At 36.7% G+C, this 17,371-nt stretch overlaps 1 protein-coding gene across 4 annotated transcripts; it reads right to left on the minus strand.

Moving 5' to 3' along the window:
* Window positions 1-7,386: 7,386 nt before the first annotated feature.
* Window positions 7,387-13,901, minus strand: LOC131522579 (arrestin domain-containing protein 3-like). Of its 4 annotated transcripts, none has more exons than XM_058748172.1 (8): window positions 13,600-13,901; window positions 11,306-11,439; window positions 11,161-11,202; window positions 10,957-11,017; window positions 10,456-10,603; window positions 9,350-9,446; window positions 8,562-8,818; window positions 7,387-8,474 (listed from the first exon to the last, which is right to left on the minus strand). In XM_058748172.1, exons 1-8 carry the CDS (start codon window positions 13,728-13,730, stop codon window positions 8,127-8,129), a joined length of 1,218 nt encoding a protein of 405 aa, XP_058604155.1. In that variant the 5' UTR covers window positions 13,731-13,901; the 3' UTR covers window positions 7,387-8,126. The 4 variants fall into 4 exon arrangements, with proteins under 4 accessions (XP_058604155.1, XP_058604176.1, XP_058604169.1 ...); XM_058748193.1 differs by lacking the exon at window positions 13,600-13,901 and adding an exon at window positions 12,157-13,593 and having other exon boundaries at window positions 11,306-11,426; XM_058748186.1 differs by lacking the exon at window positions 13,600-13,901 and adding an exon at window positions 12,157-12,172 and having other exon boundaries at window positions 11,306-11,622.
* Between the last annotated feature and the right edge of the window lie 3,470 nt (window positions 13,902-17,371).

A 17,371-nucleotide genomic window follows, 5' to 3' on the forward strand; every position in this document is an offset into this window, starting at 1 on the left:
AAGGAGTCTTGAAAGCATAGGTTCCCTTCATCTGAACCGTCGACCCTCGTTCAGGATTTCTTCACAGGAAGACTGGAAATGACAAGAAATTAAATGAATAGAAAGTGAAGTATAGAGTAACGTGCAGAACAGGTTGAGATTGAATCATCAAGTTCCAGTTCAAACATTGTTTATAAAATGCTAAACTTGCATTTCCAGTGGTCTCCAATTGTATCCGTCATGTGATCTTGTCAACAATGTTTTATGATATACTTAAAGGGTTACTCCACCCCAAAATGAAAATTCTGTCATTAATCACTTTCTGCCATGTCGTTCCAAACCCGTAAAAGCTTTGTTCGTCTTCAGAACACAATTTAAGATATTTTGGTCCAGAAAAGTATCGTCAAAATAGTCCATCTGCCATCAGTGGTTCAATCTGAACTTTATGAAGTGATGAGAATACTTTTTGTACACAAAGAAAATAAAAATAACGACTTTATTCAACAATTCGTCGCATCTGCACCACAGTAGCGCCATTTTGGAGAATACCCGCTGAACGCAAACTGCGTACGCTGTTCTGTGTCAGCCGCACCACATGGATACGCTGTTTTTGTTAAATAACGACTTAGTTTTTTTTATTTTCTTTGCGTAAAAAAAGTATTCTCATCACTTCATGAAGTTCAGATTGAACCACTGATGGCAGATGGACTGTTTTAACGATGTCCTTATACTACGTTTCTGTGCCTTGACCATGTAAGGACCCTTGCTGTCTATGGAGAGTCAGAAAGCTCTCAGACTTAAAAAATATCATAATTTGTGTTGCAAAGATGAACGAAGGTCTTATGGGTTTGGAACGACATGAGGGTGAGTAATTAATGTGCAATAATAAAACATTTTTGAGTGAACTAACCCCTTTGATTATTTTCAACTAAACAGCAACACAAAATGCTTTATACACAGTTTCATTACATGGGTTCCTTACATTTGTGTGAATTCCAAGGTAGGTGCCATCTCCTCTGGATGTTTTATGTTTAAAATAAAATGAAGAGATTGTCTAGCTCAGCCACAATGGGGGAGGAAATGATAAGTTCTTGAAATGACAGCAATCTGGAATCACCAATAACAAAAAAATAAGAAATTATAAACACATTGTAAATTCAGAAAGCCACTCCAAACATTGATTAAATCTTTCCTACACAAAGAACTTCAATAACAAAGTCAACTGAATAAACGACTCAATTACTAATTTTTGTCAGTATTGAACATCCCTAAAGGTAAAAAAAAAAGGGAAGCATATGGGTAGCAAAATTCTATTTGAAATATGCAAAATGACAATGCATTGCAATACATAAAATGGCAATGTAGTTCTGTATTTTTATTTACATTTTGCCATACATGTGTCCAAATTTTATATAATTTACATTTGCCATTTTCTACACTAGTTTTAATATGCAAATTAAACACATATTTTAACACTTTATAAGTTAATTATTCACAATATTGAGTTAATTAAAACAAAAATTACATGTTTAACATGTCCAAGCAAAAACTGTAGCAAAATTATTTAAATGCTGTTTTTCCTAAATGCATTTAGACTTAGGGGTAGGACACTTGGGATTTTATTTCCATCATAATACCGCATGATAATTGTAGCAAAATGCAGTGAGAATTTGAGGATGCATTCTGAGCCAAAGGTGCAGCAAAAGGGTAGCAAAATGCTGATTTAAATGTCTTTTATTTTTCTTAAATGCATTGACACTTACATATAAGACATTTCAATAACATTTTCATTTAATAACCCGCAATGAATAAGTCAATGTGGAAAGCGTTTGGTTGACGGTGAATATTGACCTATTGTGCGTCCTGTTGCTGAGCCCCACCTAACGATTGACAGGTCAGGGGCGTGTTGCATTTTCAAATGCATTTCAAATCCACATTGACTTTAAATTCATAGCGAGGTATTAAATGAAAATGCAATTGAAACATCTTATATGTAAGCGTCAATGCATTTAAGAAAAATAAGACATTTAAATCACCATTTTGCTACACCTTTGGCTCAGAATGCATCCTCAAATTCTCACTGCATTTTTCTACAATTATCATGCGGTATTATGATGGAAATGCAATCCCAAGTGTCCTAACCCCGAAGTCTAAATGCATTTAGGAAAAACAGCAATTAAATGATAATTTTACTACAGTCTTGGCTTGGACATATTAAACATATCTAATCAATTTGTGTAATACATTTTCATTTTGCAACTTATAAAGCATTAAAATATGATTTTATTTTGCATATTAAAACTAGTGTAGGAAATGGCAAATGTAAATTATATAATTGAATTTTCATTTTGCACTAAATATTGCACATATGTATGGGAAAATGCCATTTTACATATTGCATTGCCATTTTGCATTTCAAACTGAATTTTGCTCCCCATATGCTTCCATAAATAAAAACTGTAGTGTTAATAAATAAAACAGAATACAAACCCTTGATAAGAATGCAGGGGATACTTGGGATGCACAATACAGCAGCAATTACGACCTGTCATTAGAAAAGAAAACAGAAGAAACAATGAATGTCATGAACTGCTGTCCCTTTAAAACATGACTCACATCGACGCACATCCCAACTTTACATCAGTCAAGACATTTTAACTTATTTAAACTGTCACTAGCCAAAAATGGTCATTTTGACATAGTTTTTTGTGCTTTTGTCCGTGCAAGTGCGAGAGAACTCGATGCGCTGCTGCTGACGCGTGTCTGAAGCGTGTGAGTTCACCGACAGCGTGCCAGTAACGTTACCGAACAAACTTCTCGTGTGTGTGTGTGCGTGTGTGTAACAAACAAGACAATAAAATGTCTAAACCTACCTCGTTTGGCAGAAAAGTTGCGTCATCCTTGAAGAATTCCGCGATGTCAGATCTTCACCTAGTCGTATAATCTCTTTTAAAGAATAAAAAAAAAAAAAAAAAGTCGTAATGGGATCTTCTTTTCTTGACAGTTCCTCTGCCAACTTCTGTTGAAGGCATAAAGCGCTCTAAACACAGTTGTACCTCAGATTTAATGTTATCACAGCTGCTTAACATCACCTCAGTAACGTTAACATGCCGGATGCTTCACGGCACGCGCAGTAACAAATACACCGCATCAACAACAATTAAAAGTTAATAAACTTATTGATAAAACTGAAAGTGAGCACACTGTAACACGTAACTTACCTCCACGTCGAGTGAGATGTGACGGCGTGCTAAAAATGTCAAATGCGACGGCTGCGACATTCATTTGGCAAACAAGGACGACAGCAACTAAGTTAACGTTACAGTTTGTTACATTTAACAAAAATATAATTTACCACGGAAGTGTAAAAACGGTTCCTCAAACCCGAAATCCGACTTTAAAATGACATTTTTACCGAGACTATCTCTGTGAACAATGGCGTCTGCTCAAGCACTGTTTTCGCGCAGATAATCGACTGAGCTTCTTGTTCCCACAATGCAAAGCGTAATTTAAAAAATACGGGAAAACACCTGTAAAAACCAAATACGGAAAATTATTATGGTATATTGTACTGTATTTTTACAGAATTTTTTTACAGTGTAGAGCAGTAATGAGTAAAGAGCTGATAAAATGTAAAAACTGTAACTTGAATGCAATGTAAGTCGCTTTGGATAAAAGCGTCTGCTAAATGCATAAATGTAAATGTAAATGTAATGTTTTGGGGCTGTCGCTGGGCAACACGGACTCCAAAGATTTTCGATGGGGTTGAGATCTGGAGACTGGCTAGGCCACTCCAGGACCTTGAAATGCTTCTTACGAAGCCACTCCTTCGTTGCCCGGGCGGTGTGTTTGGGATCATTGTAATGCTGAAAGACCCAGCCACGTTTCATCTTCAATGCCCTTGCTGATGGAAGGAGGTTTTCACTCAAAATCTCAAGATACATGGCCCCATTCATTCTTTCGTTTACACGGATCAGTCATCCTGGACCCTTTGCAGAAAAACAGCCCCAAAGCATGATGTTTCCACCCCCATGCTTCACAGTAGGTATGGTGTTCTTTGGATGCAACTCAGCATTCTTTCTCCTCCAAACACGACAAGTTGAGTTTTTACCAAAAAGTTCTATTTTGGTTTCATCTGACCATATGATCATCCAAATGCTCTCTAGCAAACTTCAGACGGGCGCGGACATGTACTGGCTTAAGCAGGGGGACACGTCTGGCACTGCAGGATTTGAGTCCCTGGCGGCGCAGTGTGTTACTGATGGTAGCCTTTGTTACTTTGGTCCCAGCTCTCTGCAGGTCATTCACTAGGTCCCCCCGTGTGGTTCTGGGATTTTTGACCCCACGGGGTGAGATCTTGCGTGGAGCCCCAGATCGAGGGAGATTATCAGTGGTCTTGTATGTCTTCCATTTTCTAATAATTGCTCCCACAGTTGATTTCTTCACACCAAGCTGCTTATCTATTGCAGATTCAGTCTTCCCAGCCTGGTGCAGGTCTACAATTTTGTTTCTGGTGTCCTTTGACAGCTCTTTGGTCTTGGCCATGGTGGAGTTTGGAGTTGGACTGTTTGAGGTTGTGGACAGGTGTCTTTTATACTGATAACGAGTTCAAACAGATGCCATTAATACAGGTAACGAGTGGAGGACAGAGGAGCCTCTTAAAGAAGAAGTTACAGGTCTGTGAGAGCCAGAAATCTTGCTTGTTTGTAGGTGACCAAATACTTATTTTACCGAGGAATTTACCAATTAATTCTTTAAAAATCCTACAATGTGATTTTCTGGATTTATTTCCCTCATTTTGTCTCTCATAGTTGAGGTATATCTATGATGAAAATTACAGGCCTCTCTCATCTTTTTAAGTGGGAGAACTTGCACAATTGGTGGCTGACTAAATACTTTTTTGCCCCACTGTATATATTTGAGGGCATGGCACTTCTTACACCTGCCTGGTTAGCACTGACCTTTCAGTTCAGAGTTCACTGTGATAGAAGGGAGTCCCGATTGGCCGGGGGACCTGCTTGCTTACCACAACAGAAGATGAATCTTTAATAAGGCTGAAGCATGAGATGATTTATGTGAAAAAGTAAATCATGCATTCACACAATAGTGTTTACAGGTCCACTGGTCACCATGAAGTGCAGCATTAAATGTCATCCTGGGCAACTGAGCATCACATCAATTTTTATCTGTATGCTTAAGTTTTTCATAGCCAATAAGGATGTCTTCATGATTTAGAAATTCCTGATTCCTGACTTCTATATTTTTGAGTGTAGATATGTGGATCCAGCATTTATGGATTATATTCAACCAACCTCTCCAAATAATTTAGAATGTATTTTAAAGTTACCATGAAATAAGAATGAAAAAAGTGTTTATTACAAAAGATTTATTCATGCACATTATTTTATTTTATTATTATTTATTTTGTCCTCATAATCTTTAATCAAGAAATATGAACATTCCCACCCCTCATATCTTTTCTGATGATGTGTGCACTGGAGTGTAGGTTGGGCAATAAAGTTATCCAAAGACCAGACGAGTTTCAATCACTCTCCTCCAGCAACCTGTTAATCACTTGAAATGATCATCCATTTAGTTTGCAGTGGCCACTTTCCACAATCCAATCAATTCATAATGGACAAAAATCAATTTACATTCTACATTTTTTTCCCTTGTGTAAAAGGCTGTTTCACTCAGAAATACTTCACATATAGGAGAGACAAGTCAGCCATAATTTCTGTTTCATGCCAAATCTCCTTAGGATATCAATAAGAACTCCTGACTCCTTAAACTCTTTGTTATTTCCGTCAAACCATTCCTGAACATGTTTTCCAATGTGGTAGGGTGCATTATCCTGCTAAAGAGGCCACTGCCATCAGGGAACACCATTGGGGGTGTACACGGTCTGCAACAATCTGTAGTTATTGTTACGACCCTTCTTTGAACCCTTCCTTTGAACACATAGGGACGTAACAGTATGTGGCACGTGTCAAAGTAGCATGCACATGAGTGCTAGGACCCAGGGTTTCCCAGCAGAACACTCATCAGTGCATAGCACCATTTTTGGTGGCCTACCTAACCACAAACATACCAGGATTAGAATTATGTAGGCTAAAATGCCGGTAAATCAAAATATTTACAAACATTATAAACACAGTTAATAGTTTCTCTCCACAACAAATCCTCTAAACTTAAGGATATAGCCATAGGCTATAAAACCGTCAATCCAAAAACAAATTACAAGGTGAAACTGATGCCTACCTCTCTCATTCGGCACGAATCCAAAATGTTTCCATATTCGCGACGTATCTGGATGCTAAAATATTATTTATTATATACTTTGTACTTTCATCGACATAAAACATCATCCTTACATCGGCTAGCCTATCAGCACAGTGAGGCGGTGGTCAGGCTGAACGCAACAGATTGGACAACGGAGCACTTGAACCTTTTATACGTTTCTTTAACTGTATTTTATTTTGATAATAAACTGGCTGCAGTGTCGCAAAAATATGTTGCATCTTTGTGCGCGTTGCATCTTAAAGCGCCAGCGCGAACGCTGGTTGGTTTTACAGATGCATATCATTCAAAACTGTCAAGCTTTTGCAAAACAAAGCTGTAAAATAAATAAAACTGTAAAGCTTTTGCAAAATAAAGAAAACTAATTTCTGCCATCTCCTTTTCCATTCCGAGAACTTTGGAACGCATCACAATGAACCGTAGGCCTAACTCAGCATTTTTTTCCATTTAATTTCGTTAATCTGTCAATGATTTAAGTTAAATATATTTAGTGTATAGGCACATATATTCCTTTTTATGTAAGCCTATAGTTTTATTCTGTTTTCTCTGTTCACAGAAGCGCTGCAGGTTGCATAGATCTGTTGAAACCATGCCATCTACCCTCGGATAAACTACGCCACTGCATTGCCATTGTGACTTAACTATGACGAGCTCACAGCTGAGCGCGCGGGCATTTCACTCGCTGGACGCCTCAGCGTCACATCTGCATAGGCTGTACTATTTGAATTACTGATTGTTTGACAGCAAATTTCAAATATTATATGGAACGATAAAATAACGTTATTAACCAGTTAATTTTCAATTGTGTTCGGAAGCATAAAATTTGATTTCGTTTCTGTTTCCGGTTCTGTTCCAGTCAAAATTTCGTTCGTTTCCGGTTTTCGTTTTCGTTCCTTGAACCGGTGTTCTGTCGATTTGTGCTACCCTGTCAGATTTTGCTACCTCCCATTAACACAGTAGGTAGTACAATTCGACAACAAAAAAATGCTACCTGTCAAATTATGATTTATTAATGTCTACACCTACCCCAACCCTAAACCTACCCATACAGTAATGCAGATACATTAAATATTGTTGTTCAGCATGAGAAAAAAGACGCAATATTGATTTGTGCATGTTCAGAGCCCTGGTTTTAATTCATGTCACAATTATTTTAGCATAATTTCATAGGGTCTCTTTGTTGTTACTTTTAGTCACATTTGATTCTCGAGTAACCAATATGTTATGAAATAATCAGAGCTTCAGTAAAGAAACTCATACAAGCATGCATTGTTGCAGTAATAGATACAGTCTATAGATCAATTCATCATGGATGGAGTTTAAAAGTGTAAATGCAGTGCAGTATCAATACAACTGCAGTACTATTAGCAAAATATTTCAGTAGGAGTGGATAGAGTGCTTGTAGACCTTATGTTCCAGAGAAACAAGCAAGCAGACATTTTTAGAATGTTGTTTTGAACTTCCGTTTTGAAGTAATTCTGTATATTTCTATAGCATTGCTGTCAAAGAGTTTTAGCAGGTGAAGTGGATTTGCTTACTGTAGTGTAGAGTAAACAAAAATGATCATGAGCACTAAAATCTTTGAAATGGATGTCAAAACAAATGTCAGAAGACTGGGAAGATTTTAAAATGAGTGGTTCATACAAAAGTTTGTAACTTCTTACCTTCGTGTTGCGTCAATATAAACTGAAGATTTATGAGTGAAGTACTAAAAAGGGGCGTGGCTACATAAGGTCTATACATTTCCTGTATAATGAAAAAAGTGCTAAGCTTAAAAGGCACAACAATAGTCACTGAGCTTGCAGATAGAAGGCATGCATACAAAGCTGTTTGGCTTGTGAAGGAGACTAATAAGGCACATTAGGAGAGGATTCTTTAGTAGTGCTTTGATTTGGATCAGAAACTGGTGCAGAAGGAGCCAGATGGAAACCAAGCGGGATGGCATGTGGATTTGGATAGACCCCTGCAGCAGCTCCTGGATAGGGCGGCACTGTAGGGTCGTACAGATTGGGGTAAAGTCCTGCAGGTGGAGGAGGTAGTTCACCAGGATAAGGCACAAGGTTAGGCTGAGGTGGTGGATATGGCTGGGATCCTCCAGGTGGGCCTTGCCAGGGAGGACACGGTTGATCAGGTGGAAGAATGACCACAGGAAATTTGACTTCTGGATCTGATGCAAAAGACACATCCAGATAGACCTGAAAGACAATCATGTTTTTGCTTTACTCTTTGATAGAAAGTCTTGTTAAGCAGAACTATTGCTTTAAATATGGCAAAAATAGCACCTTGAGTTCATACTGCACTTTTAGAATTCTGCAGTTTTCAATGGTGACAGTCAGGTCACGTGGAAGGGTCACGTCCACTATGAATTTTGACTTTTCTCCAGAAGGGATGCGATCTCTAGTCTCTTTGACTATATCCTTATTTGATCTATTAGTGCTCCTGCCAGCGATAAACGTCTGTTGCTGCTTGAGGCTGTATTTTAGCTTGACGTCACGAGATGAAGAGTTGTCAATGTCAACAAAAACTCTGATTGTTTCACCTGCAAAAATGATAAGAATTAGAGACAACATACATCAATAACTACAAAAACAAAGAAACAAACCAACTATAGCCGGATTTCCATCTAAATCACAAATTTAATTTGTGTAAAAACTATTTACAGATAAAGCAGCGTTTCTCATCCAGTGTGTTTAGAAGGACACATGTAGTTACATCTGGAGAAATTGAAGTCAAATCATTTTGATGTTAGTCTTTGACTTGAGATGTTATACGAAGCTCTGCTGCTATTTTTTTCTCTAAGCAAATTTAGTCCAAGACTTTTTTTAATGCAGATTAATCAGTCTACTCAGCAAATGTATTGACCTCAAGTGAGCGCATATGTTTTTTTTATGTGAATTTGAGAAATTTGATTTGCATGTTCCTTGGTAACATTCTGAATTTTTATGCAATATCTTGCAATGTGCATAAAAATATGTTGATAGAAACCCGGCAATTGACATTGCAGGCTAGTGTCTTCAGTTTAGGTAGCTTTGACAGAGACGCTTGAGAGCTACACATGTGAAATGATCACCTTGCATATAGCCAGTTTTTTCAGCTGTTACAGTCATTTCCATTTTTCCTGAGCCAAAAAATTTCATCTTCTTGTCTTGTGTGCCAGATTGTGGCTGCTGTATGAAAAAAAACAACATTCTAAATCAAGTGAACCAAATTCATACTACATTAAATCTAAGCTTTAAATCACAAACAATTGGTTTAAAATCACATTACTGGAGTTCTGATGACGGTTTATAAAATGGATAGTTCCATTATTTGATAATGATTAGCTGAGCCGTGTTCAAAGCCATTGTAAATTACTCTAGAAACACATACCTGTCACCTCATTAAATCAGTATTACTGCGCCACTGCGTCTGTGTTTCTTGGCAAACATTCTGCTATCAGAATTACATTGCTTGGGGGATGATGAATAGTATTTATTATGTGTTAATAATTATAATCAAAGACTATAGAAATACAAAGATGGTTCACTCCTTTACTTATGAATAGCAGAAACTGCAACGGGCAATATAGCGGGATAGTCCCACCTTCTAAATGAAAGAGCCAATCGTTGATTGGTAAAGTCATTGCGTCACTGCAGCGGCCATCAGGAGCTCCGGTTCCCATAAAAACCTTAGGCTGGACCAGCTTATGCGTGTGCGCAGTCATAAGCGTGTTGGAACTACGCATGCGCATTGCTTGGTCTAGCCTGAAAAATAAGCTTTTTAAACACTATTTGAGCATAACAAACAACATTCATGGGGCTGTTCAATTCAGATTTTGTTGCTGATTTGAAATATGTAATTTAATCGTGAGTTCAGTGAGCAGTTCTTGAGATTTCATGATTCCCCCATTCATTTAGATAGGACTTGGTCTTGTTTAAGCTCCCCGGAGGCATTGCAAATATGGTGGCCGAGTGAATGGACTTTCCTTAAAAGGGACTTTGTTATAATAATTGCTGCTGGTTTAGATTATGAATAAAATAAACATTAACAACATCCATTAGCTGTTCTAAATGCACTGTAAATGCATCGCTTCTTGGGGCTTAATGCTTCAATAAGAGGTTACATCATCTCTCCATTTATGTGGGTTGAATTGATAGATGAGTGCTAAAAAGTGAAATATGATATTATAATTCATACCAGTAAATGATCATTGGTCCCATCATTTCTCAGCACAAAGTTTAATTCCGTATATGTAGAAGATGGTGACTTCCAAGGCCTGCTCAGCTTTACCATCAAGATATACTTAACCCAGCCATGAAATCCTTTAAAAGATGGAGGCATATTTCTGAAATTAGGGGAAAATAAAACTCTTTAGTTTCTGACAAGCATTACAGTGCATAATATGTCATTTAACAGTATATCTTATGCATAAATGTGCATTATGCATTAGCAGAAAGAATGTATATATTAATATGATTAATGCGATTTTTAGGGAATGATAATTTGTGTGTTAATATTGTAACTGAACTGGAAGGAATCATGCTCTTGCTGATTCACTCATTTGTTCTGTATATTGTGTTCATGGGCTGTGAATGACACCTGCTGAATATTATTTCACTGTGCACATATTTACACAATAAGGAACAACAACAACAACTGAAGATGTATTTTGAAAGGCACATCAGTAGTATTACTCACTGTTGAGGCAGCTGAAATCTGAATGGAAAAACATGACTTCCTGGCCTAATCACTGATCCATCTGATGAACAGTAAGGTTAATATGGGTTATATAATATGAGTTACAATAGCTTTTACTATCAACAAACAATCATTTTAGGTTTCATGTAAATTATGAAAAAAATTATGCAACTTACTTACTGGGTATATAACCCATTTACTTACAAGTCTCTCCATCTACAAGAGTTGTATTCTTTTCACTTTCTCCTGTAGACGTCCCAGCAAGAAATAAAAGTATTAAGTTACACAATTTGGAATAAAAATGTGACAGTCTTATATATTTGAAGTTTTCTGCATCGTGCAGCCTCACCTTTCTTCGAGCTGTCTTGAATGAAGTATTGCTTTAGATTGACGTATCTCTCATCGTCGCTATAGGTTCTTTTGTTGTCACCTGAGCCTTTAGTCCAGCTCACATGTGCGTCCCCCGTCAGCTTCACAAAAAAACTGTCCACCTTTATTTTTTTGGTTACCTCCAAAACAATTCGTCCCTCTACAATATCTCCACTAGTAAAAGTATTGCTTTCATTAATCGGGTCGTAGTGAAGACTGAGCTCTTTTATGGATTTTGACATTTTAGTTTCTACGTCTGTATTCTAGACATTCAAATCTAAAGCAGGATTGTCTTTCCTGTGAAACAAAACACTGGTTGAGGGCGTGACGCTTCCAACAATTGATCGGTAAGCCCCTCCCCTCGAACGCAGACTACACACAAAAAAACAGTTACTGTGGTAAAACAAGGTAAGTGTTGTGGATACCGTGTTTTAACTACAAATACCACATTAAAACTGTTACTGTGGTAAAAACATGGTAAATGTTGTGTTATTGTGCTTTAACTACAAATAGTACACAGTTACTGTGGTGAAACAAGGTAAGTGTTGTGGATACCGTGTTTTAACTACAAATACCACATTAAAACTACGTAAAAACATGGTAAATGTGTGGACTTTTACATGATCACTTTCCAACCACAGGCTAATTTCAAACAAATATCACAATGAAAACTAACTTTATGCTGGCAGGGTCCACTTGAATGATCTGAACGTCAAACATGTTGAAATAATGGGATAAATAGTGTACAGTATCGATTTGAAACACATAATTTCATTCATAAATACAGGACGATCGACTAACGTTACTTTACGAGACGGGTGGAAACTCTACCTGTGTCTTGAAGTTAAAATCCATATCTTTTTAGCAATAAAACACTTTGAATAGCCAGGAGAGTTTAAAACGCAAATAGCAAGCATTTTAAGAGAAACCCACAATGCATTTAGGCGAAAGTATCTGTAGTATCTCCTGTTGCCGGTAGGGGCGCTAATCTAGGGAACGCTCGTATGGGTCGTATTTGAGGATAGTGACAAACGACCTTTACGGTCGTATGAGTTGGAGGACTTGTTGATCTTTATGTGGTAAAAATAATGAGAACAGTATACTAGTATGCTATTTTGAAATTCCAATTAAAGGTGTGCTTTCTCAATCACTGGTTTAGTATATTAGATTAAAAAATCCAGACCCAAAAGGTCTTACTTTTTTTGTGTATGAATGTGAATTATATCTTAAATTTGATTTTCCACACAAAACTTCATAACTTTTAAAAAATAATCCCACAGCGATAAATATTAACTGCAGTAAACTGTTACAACTGATCCCACATGAGAATTTAGTATATTTTGAATAGTAGTTGGATATAATATTTCAATTTAAATAGGTATGAAGCCAGACCATCTAATGCAGCACAAAAGCAAATGCAATACGTATACCTACAATTCAAAAGCCAAATCAGTCTTTCTAGTCTTTGTAGTGCACTTTCACTGATAACCACGAGATGGCAACATTTTATCTTATTTCTGGCCATTGGTTTCTTGTTAAGTGAACAATTATTTATTACTTTATGTCTTACTTAAATTGTCCTTTTGTTGATTCTTGGATTAGACTTGGAAATATTGTTTCCTGAAATAACCTTTTAAACAAACTCTGGCTCTCACTCAATTTTCTCAGCATTCTCAGTTGAAGATTATTGGACCAAACTGAACTATTTTTCTGATGAGCATGACTGTAGATCCATCAAAATGCATGTGTGCAACTATAAAAAAAATATATATATATAAATGAATAAAAATAAAAAAACAGGTTTTAAGTAGGACCAAGAAAAAACACAAAAGTATAATTGAAATATGATAACAAATCACTGAACAAATCACTGAAGCTGTTTACACTATGAAATTAATATCTTACAGATTCGTACACACATTTGCACTTTGTTGTTTCTGACGAGAGAACTCGCCAGAAAGAGGTATTCAGTCAGCGAGCAAGTGAAGAAAACGCCGTCATTTTAGCGATGACTCATCTGAACAGCTATGATTGGTCATTGCATTCATAAACTCAACAGCATCGTGTGTGATTGGTTATAATGTGGCTCAGCGCCAGCCAGCGAACACAGGTTTGAATTTAGCAGCTGATGATGACGCACTGACCGATCTAATCACACCACTGTGATTGTATTAAATAAATATTAATCGGCTATTTTTTGTCTTTTGGAAGCTGTATTCAAAAACAACAGCATATCGTGGTTCTGTGAAACATCGCAAAACCAATGTTACTCACGTGTCGAATAGAACCGAGGCGACCTCGGCGTCTGTTTTCAGGCCTTCCTGATCTCTAACGTCGCTCCAGCACTGGAAAGTTTTTCCAGTATTAGTGCGAGTACCTACTGCTCCGAGCTCTTGTATGATCATAACCCATCTTTTTCAGGTGACATTCTTCTGACCTTCTCTTTTTGTAATGTCTCAGCCATCTACAGTCTTTCTACAAATCTCCCACTTATAAGGCCCAATCACAATTCTGTTTTATACCCCTTCCCCTAAAATCGTTGTTTTTGAAGTAACGTTAAACTCACTAATTGTAAAAAATAGACGCACAGACACCTCTCTCTCTCTCTCTCTCTCTCTCTCTCTCTATTCAATTCAATTCAAATTAGCTTTATTGGCATGACTGTGTAACATCACAATGTTGCCAAAGCAATACAGATAAATAAAATCTAGGGGAAACACATATACATGTAGGTAAAAAAAATAAATAAAATTAAAAATTAAAATAAATAAATTATTAAATGAATACAGAGAGCAGTTATAAATGGAAAGAAGGGATCAGCCTTCTCTCTCTCTCTCTCTCTCTCTCCCTCAATTCAGTTCAATTCAATATGTGCTTTATTGGCATGACAATTGTTACAATGTATTGCCAAAGCATAGTGTTTACATTAAATATAGAACAAATATGTATTTAAAGAAAAAAGAAAAATAAATACATGCATGTATATATATAATAAAACAAAATAGAATAAATCAGTTGTACGAATTGTAGAATTCTATGGACAATTTAAAATTTTGTGTGGTGTGTGTGTGTGTGTGTGTGTGTGTGTGTGTGTGTTTGTGGGTGCGTCACTGCTTTGTTGACTCCTCTCTCTTTTTGTGACAGGCGTCAATGTTTCTTGCTGCTAGTAGGATACAATCTTATTTCTCACCTAATAAATATTGAAGTTGTGTTTTCTTGTTTAACATTTTGAAGTTTGGGATAAAATTTCTTTCTAATTTCTTCATAGTTAGGGCAGCTGGTGAGGAAGTGTTGCTCTGTCTCCACTTCCCCATGATTACAGTATGGGCAGATGCGGCTCTCTTTGGGCAGCCAGTGCTGGCGATATCTGCCCGTCTCTATAGTCAGAGTATGCTTGCTCAGTCTGTACCTCGTCATTTGTCTTCTTAGTTTACAGTCTTTCGCTGTACTCAGATATTCTGCAGTGGTGTACTGTTGATTCTCTTTAGGGCCAAATAACATTCAAGTTTACTTTGTTTTTCTGTTGTTTCTTTCCAATAGGTTAGATCATTTTCTTTTTGTGCTTTTATAATTTGGTTGGGCCGAATTTTGTGGATTAATATTTCAGTGTCCTGATGCTGGATGTTGTTAGTCATGTTAGTCTGTTTTTGCAGCTTCAGGACCATCTGAATCAGGGGACGTTTTTCAGGGTTCACTTCATGGTTTTTAAGGGCTTTAAAATGGTAAAAGTTGGGCTCATTTTTAAGTGTTTCCAAAATTTGATGGCTTATTTCTCAATGTGCATTAGTAGAGGGTATTGGCCTAATTCTGCCCTGCATGTGTTGTTCGGTGTGTTCCTCTGTACTCTGAGTATACTATTACAGAACTCAGCATACAGGGCTTCAATCGGGTTTCAAATTTGTGATTTAGAAGAGGACCCCACACTTCACTGCCATATAAAGCAATAGGTTCTATGACTGATCGGAATATTTTGAGCCAGATTCTAATTGGTACTTCAATTTGGATAGAATTTTTGATGGCATAAAAGGCCCTTCTTGCTTTCTCTTTCAGTTCATTCACAGCCAAATTTAGCTTACCAGTTGCACTTATTTTCAGCCCGAGGTATGTGTAGACTGTGTCTTTTTGTTTGCTCGGGCAGCCATGTTGCCGCTGCAGCCAGTTTATGCTGAGATGATTTCATACCCCTTCGTTTGTAGTGTGGTCCCGAAAAATCTTCTTTGAAGGGCTATCTGGCCCTACCCCACCCCCTCCAACCAAAAGAGAATCGAAACACCCCTACCCCTTCAGGGAAGGGGAAGGGCTAAGGGGTAGAAATGGGATTGGGCCTTACTCTCTCTCCTCCCCATCATGAGCTTAATCGCCCCTATTGCGGATTGGCTACCAGTGTGCACAGTTGCCAAGTCCGCATATTATATGCGACTTCGGACTTCTTTTTTTGTAAAGTTGCTGGAAAAAATCCCTGGTCGCGGGTTGCGGTTTTTGGGGCTTATTTTAAAAAATATGGTTGCTTGTTAGGGAAATCTGACAAGCAACTTCGTTTCTTTATTAATGTTCGCCGTATTCTCCAGTGAATTGACTGACACTCTGTCTGCTCGCAGTTAATAGCCAACCAGTGCAATAACATAAGTGCTGTAGCGTAATTTGCCAAATGTTCAGCCCCCTCATTGGAGAAAAATCACATTCAAAACGAAGGAGCATGACGCTGTAATCCAAGCGATGATAGAAGTAGACGTAGAGGAATGGGATGACTTTCTTTTAGCCTAATTTTTATAATGTTTTTGTAATGTATTAATCATCACGGGCTGTAATAAAAAACAAGTAGTCATATCCTAATACTGAGTAAATACATTTGGTTCGAAAATCCTGGTATGGCAAGATATCTTAAAATGTATTTCTTTTTTTAACATTTAAATTTAAACCACATTATTAGATTACCTTTTGACTTCATGAATACACATAAATGACAGCTTAATGATTTTTTTAAAATCTTTTTTATAATCTTTTTAATAATATTATATAATATTTTCTTTTTTAATATAATATATATTACAATTTAATATAATATTTTATATATTTTTCTATAATATTTATGTCGCATTTAGTTTTTTTATGTCATTTATTTGATAGTTATGTATACATTATTTTATTTTAAATGGAAGAAAAACCTGTTTTTGACCTCAAAATAAAGCACTTTCCCTCTGTACATGGCTGTGGGGACGAGCCGTTTTGTGGTGCTTGGAATTCTTTATAATTAATTAAAAACAAATATTGCCACATTGTTGGCTAAAGAAGGTGTAATTGTTCAAATATTGTTCCATTGTTTCATTTTAAAATATATTTAAAAAAAAAATTTTTTTTTTAAATGTAACCAAGTGTTTTTCAAGTGTAATATTTCTAAGGCTAGGGACAGAAAAATGGACATTTCCATAGAATGACCCCTATATATTTTAGGCTATAAATATGTGGCTATGTTACAGTTCTCCTTTGAAGCTCTTGTGTTTTTCTCCTTTTCCATCTCTCCAATCCTATTCTGCTCACAGGTGATTGGAGATGAATTTTGTTCCCACTTTTGTTGCAGTTTGCAAATTTTTGTAAAATAGCTTCTGTTTTTGCTTTTCAGATAAGAAAGTGGTTTCAGTGTAATATGTTGCAGGCTCATTTATCGGTAATAATTGATAATAAATAATATTGATGATAATAAATCATCCAAAAAAAATTTGGGCTTGTTTTTGAAGCTGCGGTTGCTTATTTGTCTCGCGAGAGTTGGCAACTGTGCCAGTGTGTTGTGGTGCTCAGTGATCTGTCAGATCCACTTTTCTCTATTTATACAGCTATGTATAAAAAGATTTATATATCATTTATAACCAGTAGATGGCGACATTGTATCTTATTTGTATGCCATATGTTTCCCATTCAGTTAAAAAGTTATTACTTTTATCTTATTCAAATAGCACTTTTGTTGAATTTTGGCTTGGTCTTAGAGATATCTTTACCTGAGATAACCTTTTAAACAAAGTCTGGCTTTCAACACTGGATATTCTCAGCA

Source organism: Onychostoma macrolepis, chromosome 02 (genome assembly GCF_012432095.1).
Source record: "Onychostoma macrolepis isolate SWU-2019 chromosome 02, ASM1243209v1, whole genome shotgun sequence".
Classification (NCBI taxonomy): domain Eukaryota; kingdom Metazoa; phylum Chordata; class Actinopteri; order Cypriniformes; family Cyprinidae; genus Onychostoma; species Onychostoma macrolepis.

Excerpts from the sequence above, each read along its gene's own strand:
- LOC131522579 (XM_058748172.1), bottom strand. The coding sequence starts at position 13,730 with ATGATCATACAAGAGCTCGGAGCAGTAGGTACTCGCACTAATACTGGA. Across the intron at positions 9,447-10,455 it reads GGACCAATGATCATTTACTG|CAGCCACAATCTGGCACACA; the intron begins GTATGAATTATA and ends TTTTTCATACAG. Across the intron at positions 8,819-9,349 it reads AAAAACTGGCTATATGCAAG|GTGAAACAATCAGAGTTTTT; the intron begins GTGATCATTTCA and ends TCATTTTTGCAG.